The sequence below is a fragment of the Pseudorasbora parva genome, chromosome 21 (assembly GCF_024679245.1).
Source record: "Pseudorasbora parva isolate DD20220531a chromosome 21, ASM2467924v1, whole genome shotgun sequence".
NCBI classification, from domain to species: domain Eukaryota; kingdom Metazoa; phylum Chordata; class Actinopteri; order Cypriniformes; family Gobionidae; genus Pseudorasbora; species Pseudorasbora parva.
In genome coordinates, this window is record NC_090192.1 from 31,026,681 (window position 1) to 31,052,350 (window position 25,670).

The 25,670-nt window shown below is 36.5% G+C and overlaps 1 protein-coding gene across 4 annotated transcripts in view; it reads left to right on the forward strand.

Moving 5' to 3' along the window:
- Positions 1–25,670, forward strand: part of cyth1b (cytohesin 1b) — an 86,722-nt gene that overhangs the window by 34,858 nt on the left and 26,194 nt on the right. Inside the window, exon 1 of one of the 4 annotated variants that reach the window (XM_067429283.1) lies at positions 9,804–10,052. The exons of 2 other annotated variants lie outside the window; for them this stretch is intronic. In XM_067429283.1, the coding sequence (XP_067285384.1) occupies positions 10,025–10,052 (28 nt within the window). In that variant the 5' untranslated portion in view covers positions 9,804–10,024. Of the gene's footprint in view, positions 1–9,803; positions 10,053–17,057; positions 17,318–25,670 lie in introns of those variants that run through there. One more of the 4 variants, XM_067429285.1, reaches the window with a different exon arrangement.

Genomic DNA, 25,670 nt, shown 5'->3' on the forward strand with positions numbered 1-25,670 from the left:
ACACTTTAATCCCTAATTTTTTTCTCCTAGTGCAGTCGCTTGCAAAGCATGCTGGGAACTACAGATCCACTGCCCAGTCAGCACAAATATTTCATGTAGTTATAACACAAATTAATTAAGTAAACTTGATTGGCTGATTGAACACAAACATCTAATTTCGACACAACTTAATTTAATTAAGTAAAGTAAACATCATTTAAATGTGCCTTATCTATGAAGGGCCTAAATCATTTTTTGAGTGCATTTTCTTATCCTTGTGTCCTGAACTAATGATGATAATTAGAAATATTTCTTGTGCAGTAAATCTATTAGAATGAATGACTAGATCAAATGGAATGAATCGGTTCTATGAATAATTCAACGACTCACTCATAAAGCCAGTTCACTTGTTTTGTTCCTAAATGAGGCTGAATCTGGAATCGCATACTCTCTTGAGTAGGTACTTATTTTGAATAAGTAATTACTTCATGTTTGCTAAAAAGTCTGTTTGTATGAATGTAATCTGAACGTACTACATTTGCCATGTTGTCATTATCGTTTGATCTACAAGTGTCAGTCACGTTGCATCACTACCATTCATAAATCCTTTCCCGTGGCCTTAATTATTATAACTTTGGTCAACATTTATGGAGTATGCAATTTGTTTCTAATTTGGTTAATAATATTGGTCTCTTGCTCTTATGTATCATGTCTGTTTTGCAGGAAAACATATAAAGGATCATTCTTTCCTTCCTCGTCATTGTTTGTGTATTTTAATGTAATCCCTTCACAGCACAGAGATCTGTTTGGAATGAAGTTACAGGACTCCAGAGTTAGGCAGGGTGATTTTAGAGTTTAGGTTATAAGGTGGAAATGATATTTAAATGTATTCAGACTATCTCGCTAAGGATTGTGATTAAGTCTCACATCTGCTTTGAGTTAAACAGAAGACTCTGTGTGCTAGAACTGGCTTATACTGCACACACACAATCAGAATACAGAATCAGCATAGTGAATCGGAGGAGTCGTCTGTATTTTATCTGCTTCTGCTGGGTAAAGTAGCATCATGTAAAGGCACTGCATTTCCTGAAGGAATCTCATCTCATTTCATTTCTCCCTTCTGGTCTCTCAAAAGATGTTTGTTGTAGTTTTGGCGGGCAGGGGTTCGACATCAGAGCTCAGATAATACACACTCACCCCAAAGGCAACATTTATTTTGCCTATGTTCGCAGATCAAACACATATTTTAACTTCATATCTGAATGAAAATGTCTATAATTTTAATCTTTTCAGTGCACCTGTTGTTCTGAGTCAGTAATTTTATGCAATTAGTTATTTTGAATTTTAAATCATCAGGTGTTCTTCATGATAATTACTTTCTCCTTTGCCAGTAAAACTCAGAGGCAACTGTAGGAGCCAATGTTTCCCCAAAAAGTATGTGTCAAAATAAAATAAAAAAGCTTTGACTGAGCATTCAAACCTGTGAAACACTGGTTTCTTTTTAGGGCAGGCTAGCTGTTTGATTGACCAATGGCAGACAAAGAGAGCGCTGTTTTAGAATTAACTGATTTGTATGTAGAATGTGTTAATTAAATTAACATAATTTTTTTGTTTTTAATAAAAACAATTAAACAAAGTTGCGACAGTCTTTTCTTCCCTATTGTGATGTGGCTTCTCGAAGAAGAAAAAAATGTAAGCTTGATTTTGCTGATTGGGAATTGAGTATCATTGCGGTTTGCCATTGCCATGATCTTGTGATCGCGCAACTAAACCAAGTGTGCCACGCAAGTCCTGAAAAGTGAAGGCAAAGCGTCTCGATTGGTCACTGAATGGGAGACAAACTAAACAATCCAATTACACTTCAAATGCAGTTTTTCCAAAGGATGTTTTCTGTCATTTTAGGCTGTTTTTATCACACTGATGTTAGTTCAAGTGTTCGTTCTTTAAATAAGTTTGGTTTTAGTTTGTTATTTGATGCCATAAAAACAGGGGTGTGATGTCATGGTTGATGGCTTCTCTGAGTAAAGCAGTCACAGAGACACTAAAGGAAACTTTTCGGGAACTTCCACAGGAGATTGGAGCTTTAATTTTAATCTCTACATTTCCATAACTTTTTTTTTTTTTTTTAAAGTTGTCGATTAGGCGGAAGTGTGGCCGGGACCTTGATAACACGGCTCAACTTAGTGCTCACTACTGCGCAGACTCGAGACCCAAGATGTCAGCGGCATATTTGAACACTGACGGCTTTACTTTTGACAACGGAAGAGAGTGAATGTGCGTCGTCAATCTTTTTTTTACAGTACATGCAGTAAAAAAGTCGTCAGAGAATAGATGATTTTGGAAGAGGTAGGGAAAGTTATTTGGATTAAAGATTTTAATAAAATGATGGGCTCAGACAAATCATTTATAATAAATAGGCCTACAATATTCCATAACAAAACATAAATTGTCAATTCTGATTTCATTGCGATTTTAATATATACAATTATAAATTGATGTTGGCTGAGCCCAAAAACTGAAAAATGCTGCCTTCGGAGCACACATTTCAAGGTAGGAAGGCATCAAGGCACGCCCGAATCCAAGCTTCACTTCCTGTCTCCTGAGAAACCTTCATCTGATACATTTTTGAAAGCAGCATAGATGTATCCTTCAATGCCTTTCCTATATCCCACAGTTTTATGCATTCTATTGGGGACAGTTGAAAAAGAAAGATCGCGGTTGCTGGTCAGTTTCTGTGTAAATGTATGTTTTTAACCACCTTTTCCACTAAATTATTAATGTAGTAATTAAATATTTGTTTAGTTCTCACCAAAGCTCTCTTTATTTAGCTGTAGATCATTGAACCTTTACACTGTCTTAGAAGTCTTTCTGAGATCAGTTTCGTGAGGTGCCTTCGTGCGCCAGCTGATAAGGTCAGATGCCTACGTTTTCAGGTTCAGCAAAAGTCACGGTTGGTTGAAATGAAGCGCATGATGAAAGAAGTAAGGAACAAAAACAACAAAATCCACAACAGAACAGTCAGCAGATTGCAGGAGATAACGGGAACACAATCACAATCGCAAGGGTTAGTTCAACCAAAAATGAAATTGATGTCATTAATGACTCACTCTCATGTCGTTCCACACCTGTAAGACCAGTCCAAAAATAACAAAAACTACGACTTTATTCAGCATTGTCTTCTCTTCCGTGTTTGTATCGTATTGATAAAAGCTAAAGCTAAAGCAAGCTAAAATTCAATTCGTACATGCCTTGATGCCTTTACACTTTGAAATGTGTCCGTTGAAGGCAAAAATGCAATTCAAAATTTTTATTAATAATTTATACCCTTAATAATACCAATCAAATTCGTTATTCACAACTTGTATTTTCTTTCTGACTTTGGAATGAAATGTAACATGTGCATGTCTCCTCCTGCATTGTCTTTCAGTAGCAGCTGTTTGCTGTTTCTGTGAGGCATGAAGGAGGAGAGACAGGGAAAGTACACAAGGTGACAGAAAATTACAGAGGAAAAGAGAGTGTACCGAATTAGCTGGAAATGTGTGGCCTTTGAAAAATGACATAGCATAAGCACTAATGTTATTCCACAGGGTCAGTTATTGTGTTATTTATTTATTTATTTTTGGATTGTTTTTTTTGCCCTGCTTTCAGTTGAGCGGGAGGGAGAACATTATTTCTATTCTGGATTAGGTTGTGAATGAGCAGCTCTTTTGTTTCTCTCCCCTGACTTTCTCCCATTATTTTCCACCAAAATAGCTTTAATAAAAGATAACAGCGCCTTTATAGTGATTATTATTAAGCCATTAGTCATTATAAAAATATGGCATTCAGAAATAGATTCATTATTTTATAATCCAATGGCAGGTTTACTGAACACAATTAGTTTTTTTAAAATATATTTCAGTGCTTAAAATTTTGTTCAGCACATAGTGTTCTTTGGGTTAAAATGCAGATTATATACTTTCTAATAAAATTATGTTAAGTTTATTTGCAGTGCCTTCTAGTGGAATGAATATGTTACTACTTGCTTAATAATTTGTGCATGTTGACAATGAATGTATGATTTTGTTTAGCCATTTTGTATTTGATTTATTCAGTAAATGCGAAAATAATAAATGAATAAGTTGGGGACTAAAATGTCTTGTTTAATACATAATACATTTTTCATTTACACAGTTAATACAATGTGAATTATGCTTCTGAAGAAGAAAATGTCTTGCAATGCAGATATAAAAGGTGCAATAGTCTTATATAGACAAAAACAATAATGATGACAATCAAAGCAACAACAAAAGCATAGTCAACAAACAGCAAGCAATAATTGTATTCCAGTAAACACATGATTTATTCATGCTGCATTGCATGCTGGGAGCCCACAAAGCCTTAAATAAGAAAAAAAAATAGTTTAGTATGGAACTGTAACAGCTCTTTTAAGCTGGTTAGGACAATTTGAGGGAATATTACTGTAATATATTTTTGTGTAAAATATTTCACAAATCTTATCTGTGACTCTAAAAGCTTTGCATGGTAACTACAGTGTTATTTGAGATATTTGAAGATCTTGCATCTTCATGAAAACAGATTACACAATCAGTTCCTTGGGTTCTCCTTCATTGACATCATATAAGGATAATAAGGACAACTTCCTCTCACATTCTCTCCAGCAGTGCATATGAAGGTGACAGTACAAGAGTCGCTGCAGGGAAACAACTTTCCGAGACACTTTATGTCTTTGCCACGTGCCACGTTGTGTTCCTTAATAATTGTTTTTCTGTGGAAACTGTGACACTGTTTTTCATGATTCTTTGATTTAATAGAAAGTTCCAAAGAACGTTTATTTGAGATGGAAATCTTTTGTAACATTATACATTTTTCTGTTTAGTTTAGTTCCTGACATGTCTTGAATGTTTTTCATTCGGTTCAGCTGTTCCTGTTTAGTTCCCTCTGTTATTCTGTTCATATACTGTGTATGCTTTTGTTTGCTCATTGTACGTAAAAAAAAAAACTTGTTGCAGTTATTCATCAGAAGGCTGGCATGTAAGTAATAACATATTGAATTATGTGTCTGGGTGAAGCACAAGAGCGTCATTTTGTCAGTCTGTTTGAGAACAGCAAGATATACAATCTTGTAAATGATTTGTCACAGAAAGTGTCAAGGAACATATTTCTATATATCCCAGAAACAGCTAAAAAATACAGGCTTGTTTTTTTGTATTTGTTTTTTATCATGGTGAGCCTGTCTGCTATAGCCTAGAAATCTTGACGCACACTAGCGACAGCAAATCTAATTTGTAGCCAGGGTCGTCTAGCAACTCTCTGTTGGCTTTCGAGCTGGAAAAACCAAACTCTGGTCAGGCCAATCACATTGTGTATAGAGTCGGTGGGCGGGCTTAAAATAATGACGGCAGATTTGCAGTGGTTCATGGCTACTCAAAAACAAAGAAGCTGGTCTTTCGAATCTGCTTTGACCGCGACTCGGAAGACTTGGAGTTAAGCTTTTCTCTGAGAAAAGAACAAAGAACGGCACTGAAGTCATTCTTAAAAAGGGAAGATGTGTTCGGAGTTTAGCCGACCGGACACGGCAAAAGTTTAATCTATCAATAAACTCCGTTTCACCTTCGTTGCTCTGGTTGGTTGTAGCGCTATCCTATCTCGTGCAGAGGGAGTTTGAAAGACAACCATTTATCCCGCCCCTCGGATTGAGCCCTATCAACGGTGTGTTCCCAGACCAAACATCTTGATGTGGGTCTGGCTTGTCAGGCTACCTGTCTGCGGGCTCTGCCTTAATCCAAGAGGAAGCTGTTTTATAGCACTTCTAATTTTGCCTTGACATACAGTGCAAACTTTCTTTTCTTTATTACTAAAGTCAGCAAGTCAAACCTTTCTGAACATGATTGTGATGAAATAATGATGACATAAAGATTGTGATTACAACTTCCTTGTTTTCCCACTTATTTTATTATTAAATGACTTAAAGTTTTTTGGCTGATTATCTTTGAGGAAGACGCCTTGTTTGTTTTATGGGTTCTAGTCTTATATGTCATTTCTCAGTACACAAGGCTGTTCGTTTACTGGTAAACACTACGCAGTGCTGTCATCAGAGAGCATCTCCCGTTTGCCGTCCACACCCTCTTCTTTGTGGTATAACACACACAAAAACAAACCGTCATGAGCATGATGTATTCCTTCTGCTTCTAACACTTTCGACGGGCCATAGTTGCATCAGATTTATGAATTTTGGATACGGAAAGAGATGTTTGCAGGAAATGTGTGGTGTTTCCCATAACAACTTGAAAATGTTTCACAGCTCCAGGTGACAGCATGCTGTGTCTGATGCTCAACTGAAATTCACACTTATTAAAAACCTTTGATGTATTTCTGCCTTGATGCCTTCTTGGTTCTTTATAATCTCACTCAGGTTGGTTCCACATTTGTTCTTTAACCATTTCAAGGGGTCAGTAAACACCCAAAACAAAGAACTTTTTCACGTAGTGCTCGGTCATCCCATATTGACGATAATCAGCCATTAGTCACAGTTGAGATGTGACCACTATTCTCCTGGGGGCGAGAAGAAAAAAGAAGCCTCTGTCCCCTTGAACATCCTAAGGCTCTAAAGCCTGGATTCACAGACAAGGTTTAGATTAAGCCAGGATTAGGCATTAGTTCAATTAGGAAATTTAAGTAGCTTTTATAATGTGCCTAAAAAAGACATGCATCTTGAGACAAAACAAAGCACTGACATATTTTAAGATATGCCAGTGCAAGTTGTTTTTAGTTAAAATAGCTCAGACATGTAATTTAGTAGTTCGTGAAACTGGTGGGTTAGTGTATTCTGTCTGCTTGCTTTATATCCTTCAGATTAATTTAGGTTGCAATAATTAATATCAGTGCAGAGCTGTATATGCAACTTTTCAAAGAGCTGCATGGACTTTTAGTTTTCACACAGTTTGTATATACTGCAGATTATTTTCTCTTTTGGACTAAATCTCTGTCTTGTTTGGAATTTTGCCTAAGGGGGTAATCTAGCACTCGGAGAGCGTTCCACCCATAGGGGCGGCCATTGCTATCCAAGCCATCACCTGCTGTTAGCATCCCATTGACTCCCATTCATTTTTGAGTCACTTTGAGAGTGAATAACTTTACATCTGAGGTGTTTAAAGACTTCATTTGCCCAATGTTTATTTCTAAAGAAACACGACAATGTATAAAAGGCTCCATTACCTTGTATCACACTATCGCCCTGTAGAAGCTGTTTTTGTAAAAAATAGGCTAACAATTGCGTCATAACCAACGCGACTCTGTCGCACAGTTGAGAAATTACTGTATAGACAGGAGGAGACGCTCGCAGGCAATCTTTTACTGTCTATGAGACAGTCGGGGGGACGTGGAGACATAAAGTCTGATAAAGGCAAGGGAGAAGAATGGGGAGAAACCGATATTGAGCCAAAAGCAATGGGAGAAAACATTTAAACAACATGATTCAGATTTCACTTTCCACAACTACTAGAAGACTTACCACTGTCAGACAGGTTGCTCTCGTCCCATCTACTTCCTTAAGCTCAGTCTGATTCTGCGCAGTTCGCTCCGCCATCAGGAAGTTAGTGCTTCTAATTGACTTCTCAATTCGCTGTTGAAATCTATGGGGTCGCTGTGTCCATTTCTTTTACTGTCTATGGAATTTTTTGCTATTTCCTGTTTCTGTGCCATGTTTGTAGTTCTTTAGTTAGTTTGTCCCCTTGACTGTCTTCCCCAGGTGTCTTGTTAACTTGTATCTTGTTAGTCTCATTACCCCTTGTTTATAGCCCTTGTCCTTTCTTGTGTTGTATACCTGCCTTGCGTGCGCCCCGTGTTTCCTGATTGTTGTTTCTGTTTGGGTTATTAATAAAACCCATGCACTTAGATCCTCATATTCTCTTGCATTCCTGGTTCCACATATGACAAATTATTTTATGACCTCTTTTAAAGGTCACCTATTATGCTCTTTTTTTTTTTACAAGATGTAAAATTAATATCTGATGTCCCCATGTGTGTATCTCAAGTTTTAGCTAAATTTTTGTTAATGGCTTTTCGGCTTTTTTGTGTGTATCCCCCTTTAAATGCAAATGTACTGCTGCCTCTGGCCCCCTTTCAAGAATAGGGTGGAGCTTCAAGAGCTTGTGTCCATTGTTAGGACGATCTCATCTCACTGATTGAAAATATCAGAACAGAAACTCTCAGCAACGGTGTTCAGTTTGAACCAGAGTCGGACAATATTGTCTACAGAGCCAGAGAATATATACTGTATGGAGATTTGTTTAATTACGGTTATAACTTATTTGTCATCTTGCTTTTATCCACTATTAGTACAAGCCTGTTAAATGTCCGAATGATATATGTCGGAATGATGGCCATACTTTACTGATGAATTTTATGAAGTTTATTGTACATCACACAAAAGATGAAGCATCCCTTTTACTCCACAAATTCAATAATAAAACAAGCTGAATAAAACAAGAAGTGCACATTAAAGTCTTGTCTAAAAACATTATCATCTCAAACATTAATATCTTCTTGTGTTATTTTCAATATACACAGCAAATTACACAAACACGTTACAATTAACAGTAAACAAAATGCAGACAGGGGGTTCTTAATAAAATGGTAAACTTTATATCAGTAAAACAACTCAAATGAACTAATAACTTTTGTGCTCTCCCTTTCATTACTGCCGTGACCAGTGTCACTCCAGAGATGAATAGTTGTACTGAACCATCCTTGAGAAACACCTTTTTTTTTTTTTTAGCAAAGCTTGCCTTGTATTGCCCCTGGTTCACAAAGCTGTCTGTAGTGCATTGATTTGCACATTAAGGAACCTATCTTGTCTGGTGTCGAAACAGTGCTTATAATATGATTTATATAGAGTTTTTTTTTTAAAGCACTGGGTGGATTTTTATCATTATAGGGTGGTTGTATTTACACACTGCCAAGACACGTTTATGTTAAAACCAAAATATGGGAAACTTATCACAAAAATAGGTGAATTTTGCACAATAGTTGTCCTTTATGGCCACACCCATTGACAACAATAGCCTATAACACTACCTTTACAAATTTGTACTTATGTTTTTGAAAGAAGTCTCTTATGTTCACTAAATGAGTATCCTACAGAAATCATGCTAATATGCTAATTTGCTGCTCAAGAAACATTTTTTATTATAAACAATGTTGCAAACAGTTGTGCTGCTTAATATTTTTGTGGAAACTGAAATTGAGCTTTTCTCTGATTTCTTTGATGAATAAAAATGTCAAAAGAGCAGCATTTATTTGAAATATTCTGTAAGTGTAAAAGTCGTCATTATTACTTTTGATCAATTTAATATGTCTTGCTGAATTTGAATGGTAGTGTATTTATCCCTTTGTTTTTTAACATATGCACTTTAATTGTGCCCTATTGCATTTTGGCAGTTTCAACAGTTGGTTGTTAAAGACAGAAATAGAGACAACCAAGCAATAAAAACTCATACCTTTATGAATGTTTTGCTATATATAGAATAAGGAAGGAAGTGTTGTTTTTTGTGACTTAGAAAGGAGAGATTTACAGGGTTTGTAGTTTTTCCAATGTATAAAACTTTCCTCCCTCAAGTCAGCCTGCCTCCCTGTATCAGCCAAGTACACCTGGCTTCACAGTCAAAACGATAAAACAAAAGCCACATGAGTGGGGTTGTTGTACTGACACTCATTACTTTGTAAGGTGTTCAAGTGTGTTTGTGGGTATCTGCACGCACACCAAAAAAATAATAATAACGCAAATCAAAGTTTCACGCTGATTGGTTGTTCGTCATCTCTAGGACACGCCCCGTCTGCGGAGCATGAGGGTATCATGCAGTGACATCCGGTCTCTGCTGTAACTGCGAATACTTTTAAACACCCTTTTTCCAGTTGAATATTTAGACGTGTTTTTTTGGGTACATTTCAAAATAGTGAGTAAAGTGGGGTTTGTTAAAGCGCCAGAAGGTTATTGCTCCATATCAGAAGATCAGCGCATGAGCGTGTGCAAAGAGCTGCTATCATGGTGCTGAAATCAGAAGAGGGAATCGGTGAGTGGATCTAATGTTTTCACATTTCCACTGACAAATGGTGTTTAAAAATATCATTTTTGTGACTTTGTTTTTGACTGCTTTTTGGATTCTTGCATGTTAATAGAAACAGCTAAGATCGACATGCAACAGGTCCAGTCATGCTTTCTGAAAGGTTAACTGTTAAATGATGCCCGATTTGTAAACGAATTTATTTATTTATTTATTGTTTATTTGAATAGGGACAGATACAAAGTCGACAAAGATTATTACATAAAGAATAATCCGTTGCGTGTATCACAGTGTTTTTAGCCAGGGCTAATTCGCAACACTCATTTGTTTCATTTGAATTCGAATCATTTGTTTGAGCCGGATCTTATCAGTGAATCGAACGAACCGTTTCACAATCTGAATAAAATGAGATTACTAACATGTAAGTCTAAGCAGTTTAAAGGGTTTTTTCATTCAAACATTTAAATTAGCCAATTGTTTAGCCCAAGTCATCCTAGGAGAATTAAAATCTGAGAATTAAAAATGTCCTGGCTAATCCAAGCTTTATAATTGCAGTGATTGGCTTTGTTTTTGAACTCCATGAAAGTTCATCTCTGTCTACTCCCCGGAGGTGTCATACACACATAGGATGACTTCAGGATGAGTAAATCATAGGCTAATACATTTTTTTGGGGTGAACTAACCCTTTAATGCAACCGTCCAGAGATGCTTTGATAGCTGATAGCGAGAGCATATAGAGAGACTAGTGCCAATAATTATTTGACTCATTTGGTAAAAAGTTACTTTAAAGGCACAATATGTAATTTTTGGCGCTAGAGGTCTCTTATTCAAAACACAGGCATAGCTTGATGACGCTTTGATTACGCAGAGTCATGAGAGTTGTCTCTTCAGCTGGTGGAAAAGAATCCGATAGGACTCGGGTCGAAATCATATTCAGGAATGAGCTTATGTATTAAAGAGTTATTAACGTTATTGTAGTATGAAGCATGGTTGGAACGAGCCTGCTGGAGCGATTGCTAATAAGAAACAAGCACGACACATGACTTAAGCTTTATTATGTTGCAAGTAATTCATTATTAATTATGTTAGGTAACAGTGCTGTTTTATCATATTTGATATATTTGAGTGTGTTGAAAGTAGGGATGTCAAAATTGCTCAAAAATGACATTTGAACATTCCCTCTAAAACAAACACCAATATTCAAACTATTCGAACATCTGGGTGCGCATTTTGTCAATGACACGCAATACGTCAATAACAGGACAAATTAATACATATACTGAAACAAATATTAATATTAATTGAAGTTTTACAGCATATTAAACGCTCCGAGTGAGCTAAACATGGAACTTTTCCTTGATATGAAACGGTAAATAACCACACCAGTGAAAGCAGTGCATTTATCCTTTATTCATGCAATATCTATTCAGTCAGTACAGAAGCCTGACGTACACTTAAGTGTTTCTGTTTAATGGTAAATAAAATGAGGCATTATGCTAACGGTATCTTACATAGCTTGCATATAATCTCGCGGCTCAATAATTTGACCTCCTACCGACCTAAATCCAAAGTTCTTCCAGACTTGGCTTTTTAGATATTTGAGTTAAAATCGCTTTCTCTGCTGCAGTCGAGTTGAGCTCTGCACTTTCTGCCATCTTCACTGCGAGACACGTCAACGTGTGACTCCTGTGACCTGTCCCTGAACCCCCATGTGCGCGCTCACTCGCAAAGCAGACAGCCACGCCTCTACTACCGCGGCGTTATTTTTTTTTCTGCTTTTTAAATGTTTTTTTTTTATTTGAATATTAATTTTCACCTTCGAAATTAATTTTTTAAAAACTATTCGGATATATTCGAATTTAGAATATTTGTTGATAGCCCTAGTTGAACGTTATGTTATAATGCTACTCTGTGTTCACTCTCGGGCTACTATGTGACACTTGTTGTACACTGCAGTTAGCTAGATCGATATTTGGCATGGTAAAACATGGTACTCACGGTAAATCAAGGAAACAATATTTAAACAATAAGACTGTGTTTATGATATGATATATGTTTATGATATGATCCAAAGTTCCAAACAGCTGCTCACCTGTCTAATAAATAAAACACATAATATAATATTAAAGCGTCTTTTGGTGTTTCCATGGTTTCTACAAAATAAAATTGAGGGTAACGCAGGTATAATGTCATTGATAGGCAACGCACGGACACGGTCCGTAACCTGGTTAAAATTGCTTATTCCTCTGGATTTAAATATTCTTGGAAACATTGGGGACAATGTAAGTACTAGGGATGCCACAATTTTCAATATAATATTGAACCGTTTGTTACGGCATTCACATTTCCAGTGTTGCATTTAATAAATTATTTTTCTACAAATTCTATCATTTGCCTCCATCCCAATATACTGCACAATGTGACATACATTCACATCAGACATTAGTGGTAGAGTTATACTCACGGTCACGGAACACTATATAGTTTCACAATCTTGAATTTAATGCAAGCTGCAATTGGCAGTCGGTGCAAGTTTATTAAGAGTGATCCACACTCTCTTTGGCTTATAAAAGTCCACCCAAAATGTATTTTTATTACTCTTTGCTTCTCTTCCTTTTGTCTATTCAGATGAGGGTTAATCATGTGCTGTGACAGAGCCCCTCAGTCTTATATGAGATAAACAGGATGCTCAGTTCTGAAATAGCACAGTGACACTGAGTGCTGTTATAGACCGATCAGAGAGAAATGAAAACTGGCCGGATATGTCGCCTCCTAAACTAAAGAATTACAGAATCTGTTATAAATATTTTATTTTTATCTTTTGCATTTTGATAATACATTTATATGTTTTATTCATATTCCAATATACAATATTTGTGGATAAGACAGGAAGTAATTAAAGGGGGCTTCATTTTTAGCTGGAGTTTTCCATACAACTTTATTTGCATCTAGTTAAAGGTAGAGTAGGTAAGAATTGGTTAAAAAACTTTTTTTTCCAGATTTGTTTAAATGTTCTTTATATATCAATACATAATTAAAAAGTAAGTACTCTAAAAAAGAAAGTATAACATTTGAGTGTCTGTAGACCTCTCACGACTGTTTTAAAGACAGCTCATTATTTCCATTCACTTTACATTCTCCCTTCTGGGCTCTTTCCAAAGCCACGCCCCCAAAAAACATGAACGTGCTCTTGATACATGCTTCATGAAAAAATAAACCGAAAAAAATGTATAATCAAAATGAAAGATTACCTGTCCAGCAGAAATACAGCCTGCAATTAGTCGTTTTTCAGCCCCTTGAGGTCCCTCAGTTCTCGACATCGTTAGAAAGTCACGCCCATATTTACTCGCGTTTGATTTCTTTGTTTATCCAAAGACTTTCTGTGCATTGCCTTTACATGTAGGTCTACTGTCTTCCTTTTCTGCATTGTTTGCCTTCGCTAACTGCAAAACCCGGCACCGTGCATTTTGAATGCTTTTGCTCTTCCTAGGGGTGCGCGCGTTTGTAGGCAGATCCTGTAGCGAAAGCGGTGGTTGCCATGGTAGCGAGAGAGAGTTTCAGTCGCCCAAGCCAATCATTTGTTTCATCCCGAACTAAAATAATGAGCGGTGTTTATTGCAGATTAAAAAGTCTAGAATCATTTGCTTTTTATGCTCTCTTTTTCAGAGTTCTTACATTTTTATTATGTATTGCCATATAAAGAAAGTTTAAACAAATTTGAACAAATATGTTTAGATCATTCCTACCTACCCTTCCTTTAAATAGTGTTAAATATACGTTCCTTAAATAAATGAAATTTACAACAAATTTTTTGTTAAATTTACCTGTTTGACCTTTATTTAAAGGTGTCATGAACTGGCTTTTTTATTTTTTTTATACTGTTGTCTGAGGTCAACTAATGATGTTCGTGTGGTTTTTACATTTAAAAACATCATAACCAATAAGCAATAGGCTATTTTCTACACTGGTTTTGAGGCTCTCTCCAGAACGCTGGGTTCTGATGGGCGTGCCGCACTGGAGACTCGGAAGTAAACGCCCATGGCCAGGATTGGATAAGATTTGTATGTTAATGAGGTTAAGCTCCCCTGTCAGTTCACGAGGGAGAGGAGAGATTGAGGGAGAAACGGCAACCAGAATGATTCTCTCAATCATGGCTCGTAAACGTCTTTATCAAAAAAACACAATGATTTATTTCTCATCGACCCGCAATTGATTGGACTAGGGCTGCATGATTAATCGTAATCGAATCGCAATCACGATTTGGTTAATGTGCGATTATAAAAGCTTAAAGGCTGCGATTTTAATTAAATAATTAAATAAATTATTATTATTATTATTACTATTATTGTAATATTTTACACAAAACGTATATTACAAAAAAACTGGGTTACCTATTAGTATGCAGATACCCTATGACTAAAAACATTAGAAAGGTCTAAGCCTAAGGAGTTATTGTATTAAAAAAAAGAAAAAAAAGTTGTCGAAAGTAGTCAAGTCGAGAGCGAGAGAATAGCAGATCAAGAACAGAATAAAATGAGATTCATCGGTCTGCCGGGCTTTGCGATTCCTGGCCCATACGTGTCTGAGTCCAGCGTACTAAAGGCATGTTCTGTTAGACACGTACACATAAGCAAAACAATCTATAAAAATGCAGTACTATTACATATAAAAACACGTTTTACTCACATAAGTGTGTTGCACCATTCCTGTCGGATCCAAATCCAGCATCGACCGGAGATTTGCTTACAAATGATTCCGCAGTGAACTGAAGTGAACATGTCTTCGCCATGTGAGCTGAAACTTCATTAAAAATAAAGTTCAACCACACATTCCTAATATTAGGAACCGAAGGAAGCTTATGCAGCGACTGTGCTCTTCCACAACCAGGAATAGCGCAATGTCTTAATCTTCCTTGCAGGGAGGGAAATTAACTTTTTTGCCCACTAGCCACAGTGGCTGGTGGATGTCCAATTTTCCAGCCACTTATATTTTTTACCAGCCACTTTTTCCAGAATTCAAATTTAAAAGAAAGTGCATTAGTATGGTATTGGGGTGAATTTGGGTTGATTGGGACATTTTCCCCCAGTCATTTCAGTGTGAGAAACGGTCAGAATCATGAAATGAGTTACTCAACAAGGGTGCATTATTGTTACTAGCAACATCATTCTTTGACAAAGCTGTCCAATCCGTTACAATGAATGTTTTAAGTAGTAACCAGTAAAAATATGTTTTACAATTCACCCACCACTGTGGCTGGTATACACACCAAAGTCAATGCTAAGTGCTAAGCCAGTGCTAATTTCCCACCCTGCTTCCTTGGCATGTTTATAGTTGTTAAGCTACCATGAACCCTCCATGAGTCGGTGGGTGAGGCTACTGGATTAGACTTTCTGTAGAGGCGGTGTTTCGTAGCACACTGACGTCAGTATGTAGCACAGGACCGTTTGCTGAGCCTGGTGTCTATAAAAGCTTTTCATTGCTTTTCATTGACTAACAAGGATGTTTTTAGCTCTGAAACTTAGACGATATTGTTATATTACCATGACCTTTTATATATCAAAAGCTCAAGGGAAAGTTGATTTCTCAATTCATCACCCCTTTAATAAAATAAAAAAAATTGGTTCAGCGGTTTCTTTTTTGTATATTAACATGGATTCAAAAGATCCATCACAATGTAATTTAGTGATGCTTTTTTCTTCTTCATATTTTTTGATTTGACCTAAAGTCCCTTCATTGTGACTTGAGATTCGGAAGTGGGTGGTTGAAACCAATCCTCTTTCCATCCGTACACTCCTTACCCTGGATATCCAGGTCAGCAGTGGCTTTACTTGGTGCGACCCCAAATCAAGCCCTCTAGATTAAGAAAGGCCTGTCTTGAGCCGGTTCTCTTTTAGGATCTGCTTTTTTTATAGCTCAGTGCTGTGTGATCGAGTGATTTATTTATTTTTTCTCATTAATGTCTGCTGGAGGACATTCTGACTGAATTCAGGTCACATCTAGATCAGATGTTTTTTTTCTGGTCAGCCAGAGTACAAAAGCTTATGCCTTGCTGAGCTTTTTGAGCTCTGAAAACAGGCCAAACTGGACTGTGTTGGAAAAGCCGGACAGTATAGGACAGAAACCGCAACATGCCTAAATGCAAACACAGAGAGGTATGTTTGTGCAGTCTCTTTTTATTGTGGATGGAATAAGAATAAGACAAAAGCTGAGCAGAAGAAAGGTCATCTTCGTGTGCACTTTAATCTTTTTTGTTTCTCTTTTTTTATTCATATTTTTATTTTATTTTTGCAATTTAAAGTAACTCTTTTGTATTAATTTATTTTAAATTATAATACATTGCCACAGAACCCTGCACATGACATCATGATTTGGGGCTACAAATTAGCAGTAATTTCCACGACTTGTACGTCAGCACACTTTTATTAATTTGTTCCCTTTTTATGTAAATTGTGCGCACAGTATAATAATTTGTTCATTAATTCAAAACAAGGGAACGGATTAGTTCAACGTGGCCAAAATTTACTAAAACAAAGAAATAAATTGTGAGAGTACCAATTCAAGGCTATGATTTTAACTAAAATGAGTAAACATTCCTAATTCATACTATATATTTTTAAATATGATAATTTGGTGCTCAAAGATTATTTCTTATTAATTGCAATTTAAAAAAAAGTTGTGCTGCTTAATATTTTGTGTCAAAACTGCAATGTTGTTTTTTTCTGGACTTTTAGATGAATAGAAAGTTCAAAAGAACACCAATAGTCTTTACTGTCCATTTTAATTTGTCCTTGCTCAATAGAAATCTTAATTTCTTATAAAAACAATCTTACTGACCGCAAACTTTTGAACGGTAGTATATGTAAAAAATATCACGGGGCAAAATTTTGTGCAGCCACAGGGTGGAGCACTTGAGTGTGCTTGATTGTGATTGTGAATGATTGTGTGTGTGCCGGGGGAGGAGACAAGAGGAGATGGTTATAGAGAGCCATAAAGAGAAAGAACATGAGGAAGAGAGGAGGGGGTCATTTTCAGATACAGCAGAGTTTGTGCTGAGAGCAGTGCAGTCGAAATCTCAAACTGGCCACCTCATTTCCCTGTAGCATCACTTCCACTACCACATGGAGCGCTGGAGATTACTGGAAGATCTTGGGAGTTGTGCTATGCTTGTGCTGGCTTTTCTGGATAGCAATAACGCATGAAGGTGTTTTTATCCGGCTAACTGGATCTAAAGAACTGGAGTTGTGAAGGCATAGAGCTGTCATTCAGCACTACAGGTATATGTTACTCAGGGACATTGTCCTTTTTTATATTTTATGCATTTACCATCATTTGTCCCTATTCATAAACATACTTTTTTCTAAATGTAGCAGTGTGTCATATCTACATCTAATATATCGTGTGCACAATGACGGTTTCTATTGCAGGCTTGTGGATGACTTTTCCCTTCAAAAGTCATTGTAGAATGAGTCGGTATGACATCAGGAAACTCGTGGCAGCCACAAGACATGTAGGCTGTTTAGATGGGGAGGCTTTGTATGTGTTTCTGGGATGACTTGATTACACTGTAATTCTGATCTCTGGCATGTGCTTTTCAGCTGCCTTTCTTATCAGTGTGTTTGCAGAGACAATGCTTAGAAAGCAGCAAGTGGAGGGTGTTCTTGTATCAACTGATGTTTCAGCAAAGATACTTGACAATTGTTGCAGCTTTGTCCCTTTTCCCGCTTTGTACACATATTAATGTGATATAATATATTGGCCTATAAGGCAGTGCTATGCAAGTGCACAAGTGTGAATACTCAGCCAATGCGTTGTAAACATGCAGCCCTTTTTAACATAATTGGCTCAAGGGGGCGATGGAGTTGACTTCAGAAGCGTCATTAAGCCTAATGTCAAGTGTAGCTATACAATTCGAAAGGGTTTTTATTTTATTTGGGTGCAAGTATGTGAGGGTATATCACAGATTCATGGAATTGTTTTTCCAATAGTTCCAGAAATGTGCTTATTGGGTAATTTTGCCAACTCTAATCTCCGAAATAGTCAAGCTATCAAGATTACTGAAATGTTGTTAATAATAGCTAAAAAAATGTATTGCTTTGGAATGGAAAGCAGACACTGATGTGCCAATTGGATTGTGGTTTTTGGAGGTCTGCAGCTGTGTACCTTTAGAGATGATCACACATTCAATGAGTGGCAGGAGGGAATTATTTTATAAGATCTGGAAACCCTTTTTGAATTATATAAATATAGTACCACATGCCTTCTTCCAGTGTTTCCCACAGATTCGACAATGTCTACCTAAAAAAAGTAAGCAGTTGCAATACTTTGAGCAACTAGACTATTATTTATTAATAATTATTCTATTATTTAATATGTAATGGCATTATATATGAAAATTATTATTTTTCCAGCCACAAAATGACACTAATTTGCCTCTTTGCATTGGAATTCTCTATTTGCACCTTAATTACTACACTACTTGTTATCTAATAATATTAATATTAGAAGAAAAATATTTTAAGTTGTCATTAATGGACCATAATTATTGCACAAATAGTATTTAGTACCAAAAAAATCTCCTTAAAATATTTAATACATATTATTACATTCAAATATAGAACATTTATTTAATTGAAAGATAGTTAAGGTGTACGGTCGCATTTGACCATGATAGTAAGGAATACTTCAGGGCTAAATACAAGAAGAGCATAACATTAATGTTAACAATGTAGCATCTCCATCACTCTCCATAATAAAATACTGTAAATGTGGTTAACGTTATAATCAATGCACACTATGCTGTACTGTTTACCAAAAATTGCTACAAATACCTGTATAGCAAAACTGTTGTCTGGCCGCTTTAATAAAATGTATTTACACAGCGCTGGTTTGTTTAGAACTATTGAGAGTGCAATGAACACAGTTTAAGATATTTTATATTTAGTCCGACAGCGTATCTAAGTGTATGCACACTATACTGTCCATGTCAAGAAAGGGGATAAAAGCATCATCAAAGTAGTCCATATGTGACATCAGTTAGCATTGAAATACATTTTGGTCCAAAAATAACAAAAACTACGACTTTATTCAGCATCGTCTTCTCTTTCACGTTTGTTTTCAAACCTCAAATAAAGATTCAAACGTTTATGAATCAGCGGATTGATTCATGATTCGGATCCCCAATGTCACGTGATTTCAGCAGTTTGACACGCGATCTGAATCATGAATCAATACACTGATTCTTCAGTTTAATGTATGTGCATGTGCACTAATAATTGTTTATATATATATATATATATATATATATATATATATATATATATATATATATATATATATATATATATATATATATATATATATATATATATATAATATAGGTCCTTCTCAAAAAATGTGCTAATTGGGATAAAAGTTCATTATTTTCCATAATGTAATGATAAAAATTAAACTTTCATATATTTTAGATTCATTGCACACCAACGGAAATATTTCAGGTGTTTTATTGTTTTAATACTGGTGATACAGCTCATGAAAATTTGCATATTTCATCCGACCAATAAAAGAAAAGTGTTTTTAATACAAAAAAAGTCAACCTTCAAATAATTATGTTCAGTTATGCACTCAATACTTGGTCGGGAGTCCTTTTGCAGAAATGACTGCTTCAATGCGGCGTGGCATGGAGGCGATCAGCCTGTGGCACTGCTGAGGTGTTATGGAGGCCCAGGATGCTTCGATAGCGGCCTTAAGCTCATCCAGAGTGTTGGGTCTTGCGTCTCTCAACTTTCTCTTCACAATATCCCACAGATTCTCTATGGGGTTCAGGTCAGGAGAGTTGGCAGGCCAATTGAGCACAGTAATACCATGGTCAGTAAACCATTTCCCAGTGGTTTTGGCACTGTGAGCAGGTGCCAGGTCGTGCTGAAAAACGAAATCTTCATCTTCATAAAGCTTTTCAGCAGATGGAAGCATGAAGTGCTCCAAAATCTCCTGATAGCTAGCTGCATTGACCCTACCCTTGATAAAACACAGTGGACCAACACCAGCTGCTGACATGACACCCCGGACCATCACTGACTGTGGGTACTTGACACTGGACTTCAGGCATTTTGGCATTTCCTTCTCCCCAGTCTTCCTGCAGACTCTGGCACCTTGATTTCCGAATGACATGCAAAATTTGCTTTCATCCGAAAAAAGTACTTTGGACCACTGAGCAACAGTCCAGTGCTGCTTCTCTGTAGCCCAAAAGTGTCTTGACCTGGGGAATGCGGCACCTGTAGCCCGTTTCCTGCACACGCCTGTGCACGGTGGCTCTGGATGTTTCTACTCCAGACTCAGTCCACTGCTTCCGCAGGTCCCCCAAGGTCTGGAATCGGTCCTTCTCCACAATCTTCCTCAGGATCCGGTCACCTCTTCTCGTTGTTCAGTGTTTTTTGACACAATTTTTTTCTTCCCACAGACTTCCCACTGAGGTGCCTTGATACAGCACTCTGGGAACAGCCTATTCGTTCAGAAATTTCTTTCTGTGTCTTACCCTCTCGCTTGAGGGTGTCAATGATTGCCTCCTGGACAGGGTCGGGTCGGCAGTCTTACCCATGATTGCGGTTTTGAATAATGAACCAGGCTGGGAGTTTTTAAAAGCCTCAGGAATCTTTTGCAGGTGTTTAGAGTTAATTAGTTGATTCAGATTTGGTTAATAGCTCGTTTAGAGAACCTTGATATGCTAATTTTTTTAGATAGGAATTTTGGGTTTTCATGAGCTGTTTGCCAAAATCATTAGTATTAAAACAATAAAAGACCTGAAATATTTCAGTTGGTGTGCAATGAATCTAAAATATATAAAAGTTTAATTTTTATCATTACATTATGGAAAATAATGAACCTTTATCATAATATGTTAATTTTTGGAGAAGGACCTGTATATATCTAAATAATAACAGAATTTTTGTGAATCTTGTTTACTAGCAAAATTATTTTCATCTATTGTTGATCTGCCATGACGGTAGATGAGCTGAAAGAAAAAAACGCCATAGTAGGCAGTTTATGCTAATGCTCTCTATAGTGTCCCGCTGCACCGCAGACAATGCAATACATGCATAAATTGCAATCGAATATGTTTCAGCATGAAAGAACTAGCTTGTAGCATTTGTATTCAGGTACTTTTGTACAAGTCTGTACATTCTTTTGTGCATGTTTTGGGCCTAAGACAGTATGAAATGGAGCATTAAATTAGTTTGCTCACTATAAGAATGTTAGCATATGGCTAAGCAATTAAAATGATAGTCAATTAGATTCAACTACCTTGAAATCACATTTCAATGTTGAATGTATAATATTAATGTATAATACATTTAAAAGTTGTTATTTTTCTAGCCCAATCCGCCATCATGGATACATTTTCTTTCACTTTACACTGTGTTATAGGATTGTTTGCTCCACAAATGTGATGTTGCCTTAGAATTTGGCCAAAATTGGAAGGCAGCAGAAGTGTGATTCCTTAAAATCTTTTATTTGTAGACTCTAGATTTTTAATCAAAACTGGGTTCCTCCAGGATTAATAATCATGTTTAGTTAATTTTTTGATCAGTCTCTTCTTCTATTCATCTTTTGTTGATCAGTCAGAGCAGCCATGCCTATGATGAATGTTTGGTTAGCGTTTTCTCTGGAAAACAACCTTTGTGTTCCAAGTTTTCTTCAGTCCTTTACAATGTCCAAATGACAGCATGTAGCAAGTGACTTGATTGATGATGGCACATTCTTCTGCCCCTGTGGTGTTTGTTTGTAGGGGTGACACGTCTGGTATTTAGTGAGTGTGTTGAATTGACCTGGTCAGCAGAGAGAGTATGTTAGGCATGGTGTACCTCGCTGTGGGCACTGTGGCAAGGTTCTTGAAGTATTAAAAATCTCTCTTAAAATCTTGGTGGTTCTTTTGATGTCAGCATTACGATAGAATGGGCAAATAACATCCCATAGAGTTGCTTTGCAGGGATCTGGGCCATATCTAGGGAATAGAACATCATAGAGATGACCGCATAACAATGCTCAAAAAGCCATTCAGAACATCTTAGCAACTGAATAGCAACCATATACAACAGCATTTCTTGCATTTTATTCAAATAATCTAGTTTGTGGTGTTTTATATGATTAGTGCTTTGTTTAAATGTGGAAATGGGCATTTGTAGACTGTCTTCTGTTTTTTCATTAATTAAATTGTTAAGATCTAGCATTGACTCTGCAGAAGGGTCATTCAGTGACAACATGCCCGCACAAGCAACAGTACGCGTGATTATGGCCTGCCAGAACGTCTGTGCTCTGACAGTCACATGGTTTCACCGTGAGAGAACTACAGGGTGATGCCCCGCTGCGAGTGTGCCAAGAAGTGCCGCTGCTGGTGACATTGAGCCAGAGCTGGATCACATTACCCAGGAGAGCTCGCCCTAGTTTGATATCTCATTTTAGAAATAATTGTGGCACTTAAAGGCTGTGATGAGACAGCAATTCCACTAAGAATTCATAGTGATTATTTTAATTACTTTGATGTACTTTATATAAAGGGATGCACCAATACCATTTTTTTTAGAACCGAGCCGATATAAAAAATTCTGTGTATCGGCTGATACCATTCTGATAACAATGCAGTTTTTTTTTCTATGTAGAATTTCTATACCTCAATGTGTTGAACTGATAATCACTCTTTTGTTAGTTAAACACAAGCTACTAAATATAGACAACTTCATTATAGAGGAAAACAACAAATTAAAAAATTATCACAATCTATGACTAAAATACTACTATAAACTAGATGGTGGATAAACTAGATTAGTGGATAATTCAGTGGAAAAGTTACTCTAGAAAAATTGCAATAATTGTATAAAATCTTAACATTTAGTTGGGAAAAAATAAAGAACACAAAAGTGAAATCTGATAACATGTTACACATTGTTGTAAAATACATTAATGGAAAGTACATTTATTTATTTAAATAGAATCTATATACTAAGAAATGACATTTAATAGCATAGCTTTTTAATAAGGCAGCAACATATTATAGATAGCAGAAAAAGAAAGACTATAAATGATCTTTCACACCAACGGCTTCAATACAGAGCGGCACAAAGCTTGTATGCGCATCCCGTGCGCAGGATGATGCGGTTGAAGCGACAACGCAGTGCTCCGTGAAGTTCAAAACACAAAGGGAAGATATATCAACGCATACTGTGTTTATCTATGCTATATTTTATTGCGAAGTTTCTTTTTACAGTTTAACTTTTCAGTTACTGTGTGTGAAGAACAATACAATCTCTAGGGCAGTGTTGTGATCTAACAGACACGCGGTAGAAGTAACACGATTTACAGCAATAAACTTCAGCAAGATATGGTCAAGTTATGCAAAACCATAGATCAAGCATAATACAGATCTACAGATCAAGCATAATAACAGGAACATTGAATCATCTTGGTGAGAGTTTCATCATGTTGACTGTCTAAACCGAACACGATGCGCAGTTTGAAAGTTAAAGGAAGAATTACTGACAGCCAAGGGAAGCATTGACTTGAACTTGAATTGAATGACTTAAATATTCATCTGTCCTTCACATTAAATTATGGAATGGCTTCAGAACATTTAATATAGTGCGCAAAGAGTTGATGATGCTTTATATGTTTCTGTGCCTTTTGTGGAGCACTGGGGCCCCACAAAGCACAGAATATTTGTTTTCTCTATTTATTCATTTGAATATTAGTTTCGGATTTGGATCGGCCCTGTCTGACTGATACCTGATTCAGCAAATAATGGTGGATCGGAGCTGATACATCCCTACTTTATATACTTACAAGTATATACTGACTCTCATTTATATATATATATATATATATATATATATATATATATATATATATATATATATATATATATATATATATATATATATATATACATATATATATATATATATATATATATATATATATATATATATATATACATATATATATATATATATATATATATATATATATATATATATATATATATATATACACTCACCTTAAGGATTATTAGAAACACCATACTAATACTGTGTTTGACCCCCTTTCGCCTTCAGAACTGCCTTAGTTCTGTGGCATTGACTCAACAAGGTGCTGAAAGCATTCTTTAGAAATGTTGACCCATATTGATAGGAAAGCATCTTGCAGTTGATGGAGATTTGTGGGATGCACATCCAGGGCACGAAGCTCCAATTCCACCACATCCCAAAGATGCTCTATTGGGTTGAGATTTGGTGACTGTGGGGGCCATTTTAGTACAGTGAACTCATTGTCATGTTGAGGGATGGACATGGTCAGAAACAATGCTCAGGTAGGCCGGGGCATTTAAACAATGCCCAATTCGCACTAAGGGGCCTGAAGTTTGCCAAGAAAACATCCCCCACACCATTACACCACCACCAACAGCCTGCACAGTGGTAACAAGGCATGATGGATCCATGTTCTCATTCTGTTTACGCCAAATTCTGACTCTACCATCTGAATGTCTCAAAAGAAATCGAGACTCATCAGACCAGGCAACATTTTTCCAGTCTTCCAACTGTCCAATTTTGGTGAGCTTGTGCAAATTGTAGCCTCTTTTTTCTATTTGTAGTGGAGATTAATGCTTTGCTGCATGCCCTGGTTTCGCAGCAAAGTTGCTCTTCTATCAGCTTGAATCAGTCAGCCCATTCTCCTCTGACCTCTTGCATCAACAAGGCCCTTAATGTAAAACGTATCATTAGCAGTAATGCTGTATAGTAGTGTTGCCCACAGGAGACACCTTACGTCCCAGAAAACTCCACCGTCCAGCCATGTGGCTGGCAGACAATTTGACATCAGTTTAGAGTGCCTTCTCCCTAAAGATTTCTATGGTCATATCGCTGTCAAAGGCAGACGTGTTTCTGCAAAAGAAGCACCTGCCTGCGAGTTTGGACCAGCATTTGACTTGGAAATGAATGGTAACTTTCATGTGGTTGAGGGCACTCCAGCTTGGATAAAAACTGTGACTGCCTTGTTGCCATGGCCAAACATAGAATCTTTGACATTCAGCTTCAGCTTATGAATTTGGATAAGTCAAGCCAGGCAAGAAGCTGCAATATTGAGTTTATAAATAAACATGTTTGTATTCAACCAGCTTCTGGTAACTGGTGTGATGTTTCCATGGCTAAGGCCTGCTTTTATTCTCACTCCTAATTTACATTCATCAAATGCTTTAGCTGTGTTTGGCATGTGTTAATCATTTTGAGAATTGTGATTTTTGTGACTTAAGTTTATGCCTGTTATTAAAGCCATTCATGCTTATGCTCCTGAAGATAGACTTTTTTTTCTGAGATAAATTTGCAGTCATTCTGCTGGGCTAAAAATGTTGATGATGACTCTTGAATTACAGATTTTTTTAATACAATGTGATAGCATGAGAATGTTTTACCTCCAAATACCACTAGCAACTTACTAGATAGAAGGAAATCGTTGTCATGGCTGTAATTGTAGTAATAACTGTTATCAAACTTGTTCAAGTTTTAAGTCTGTCTGTTTTATAAAAGAAGTGAACGTTTTTTTTGTTTGTGTTTTTTTGGCAACCCACTGTGAAATCTAAAGTAA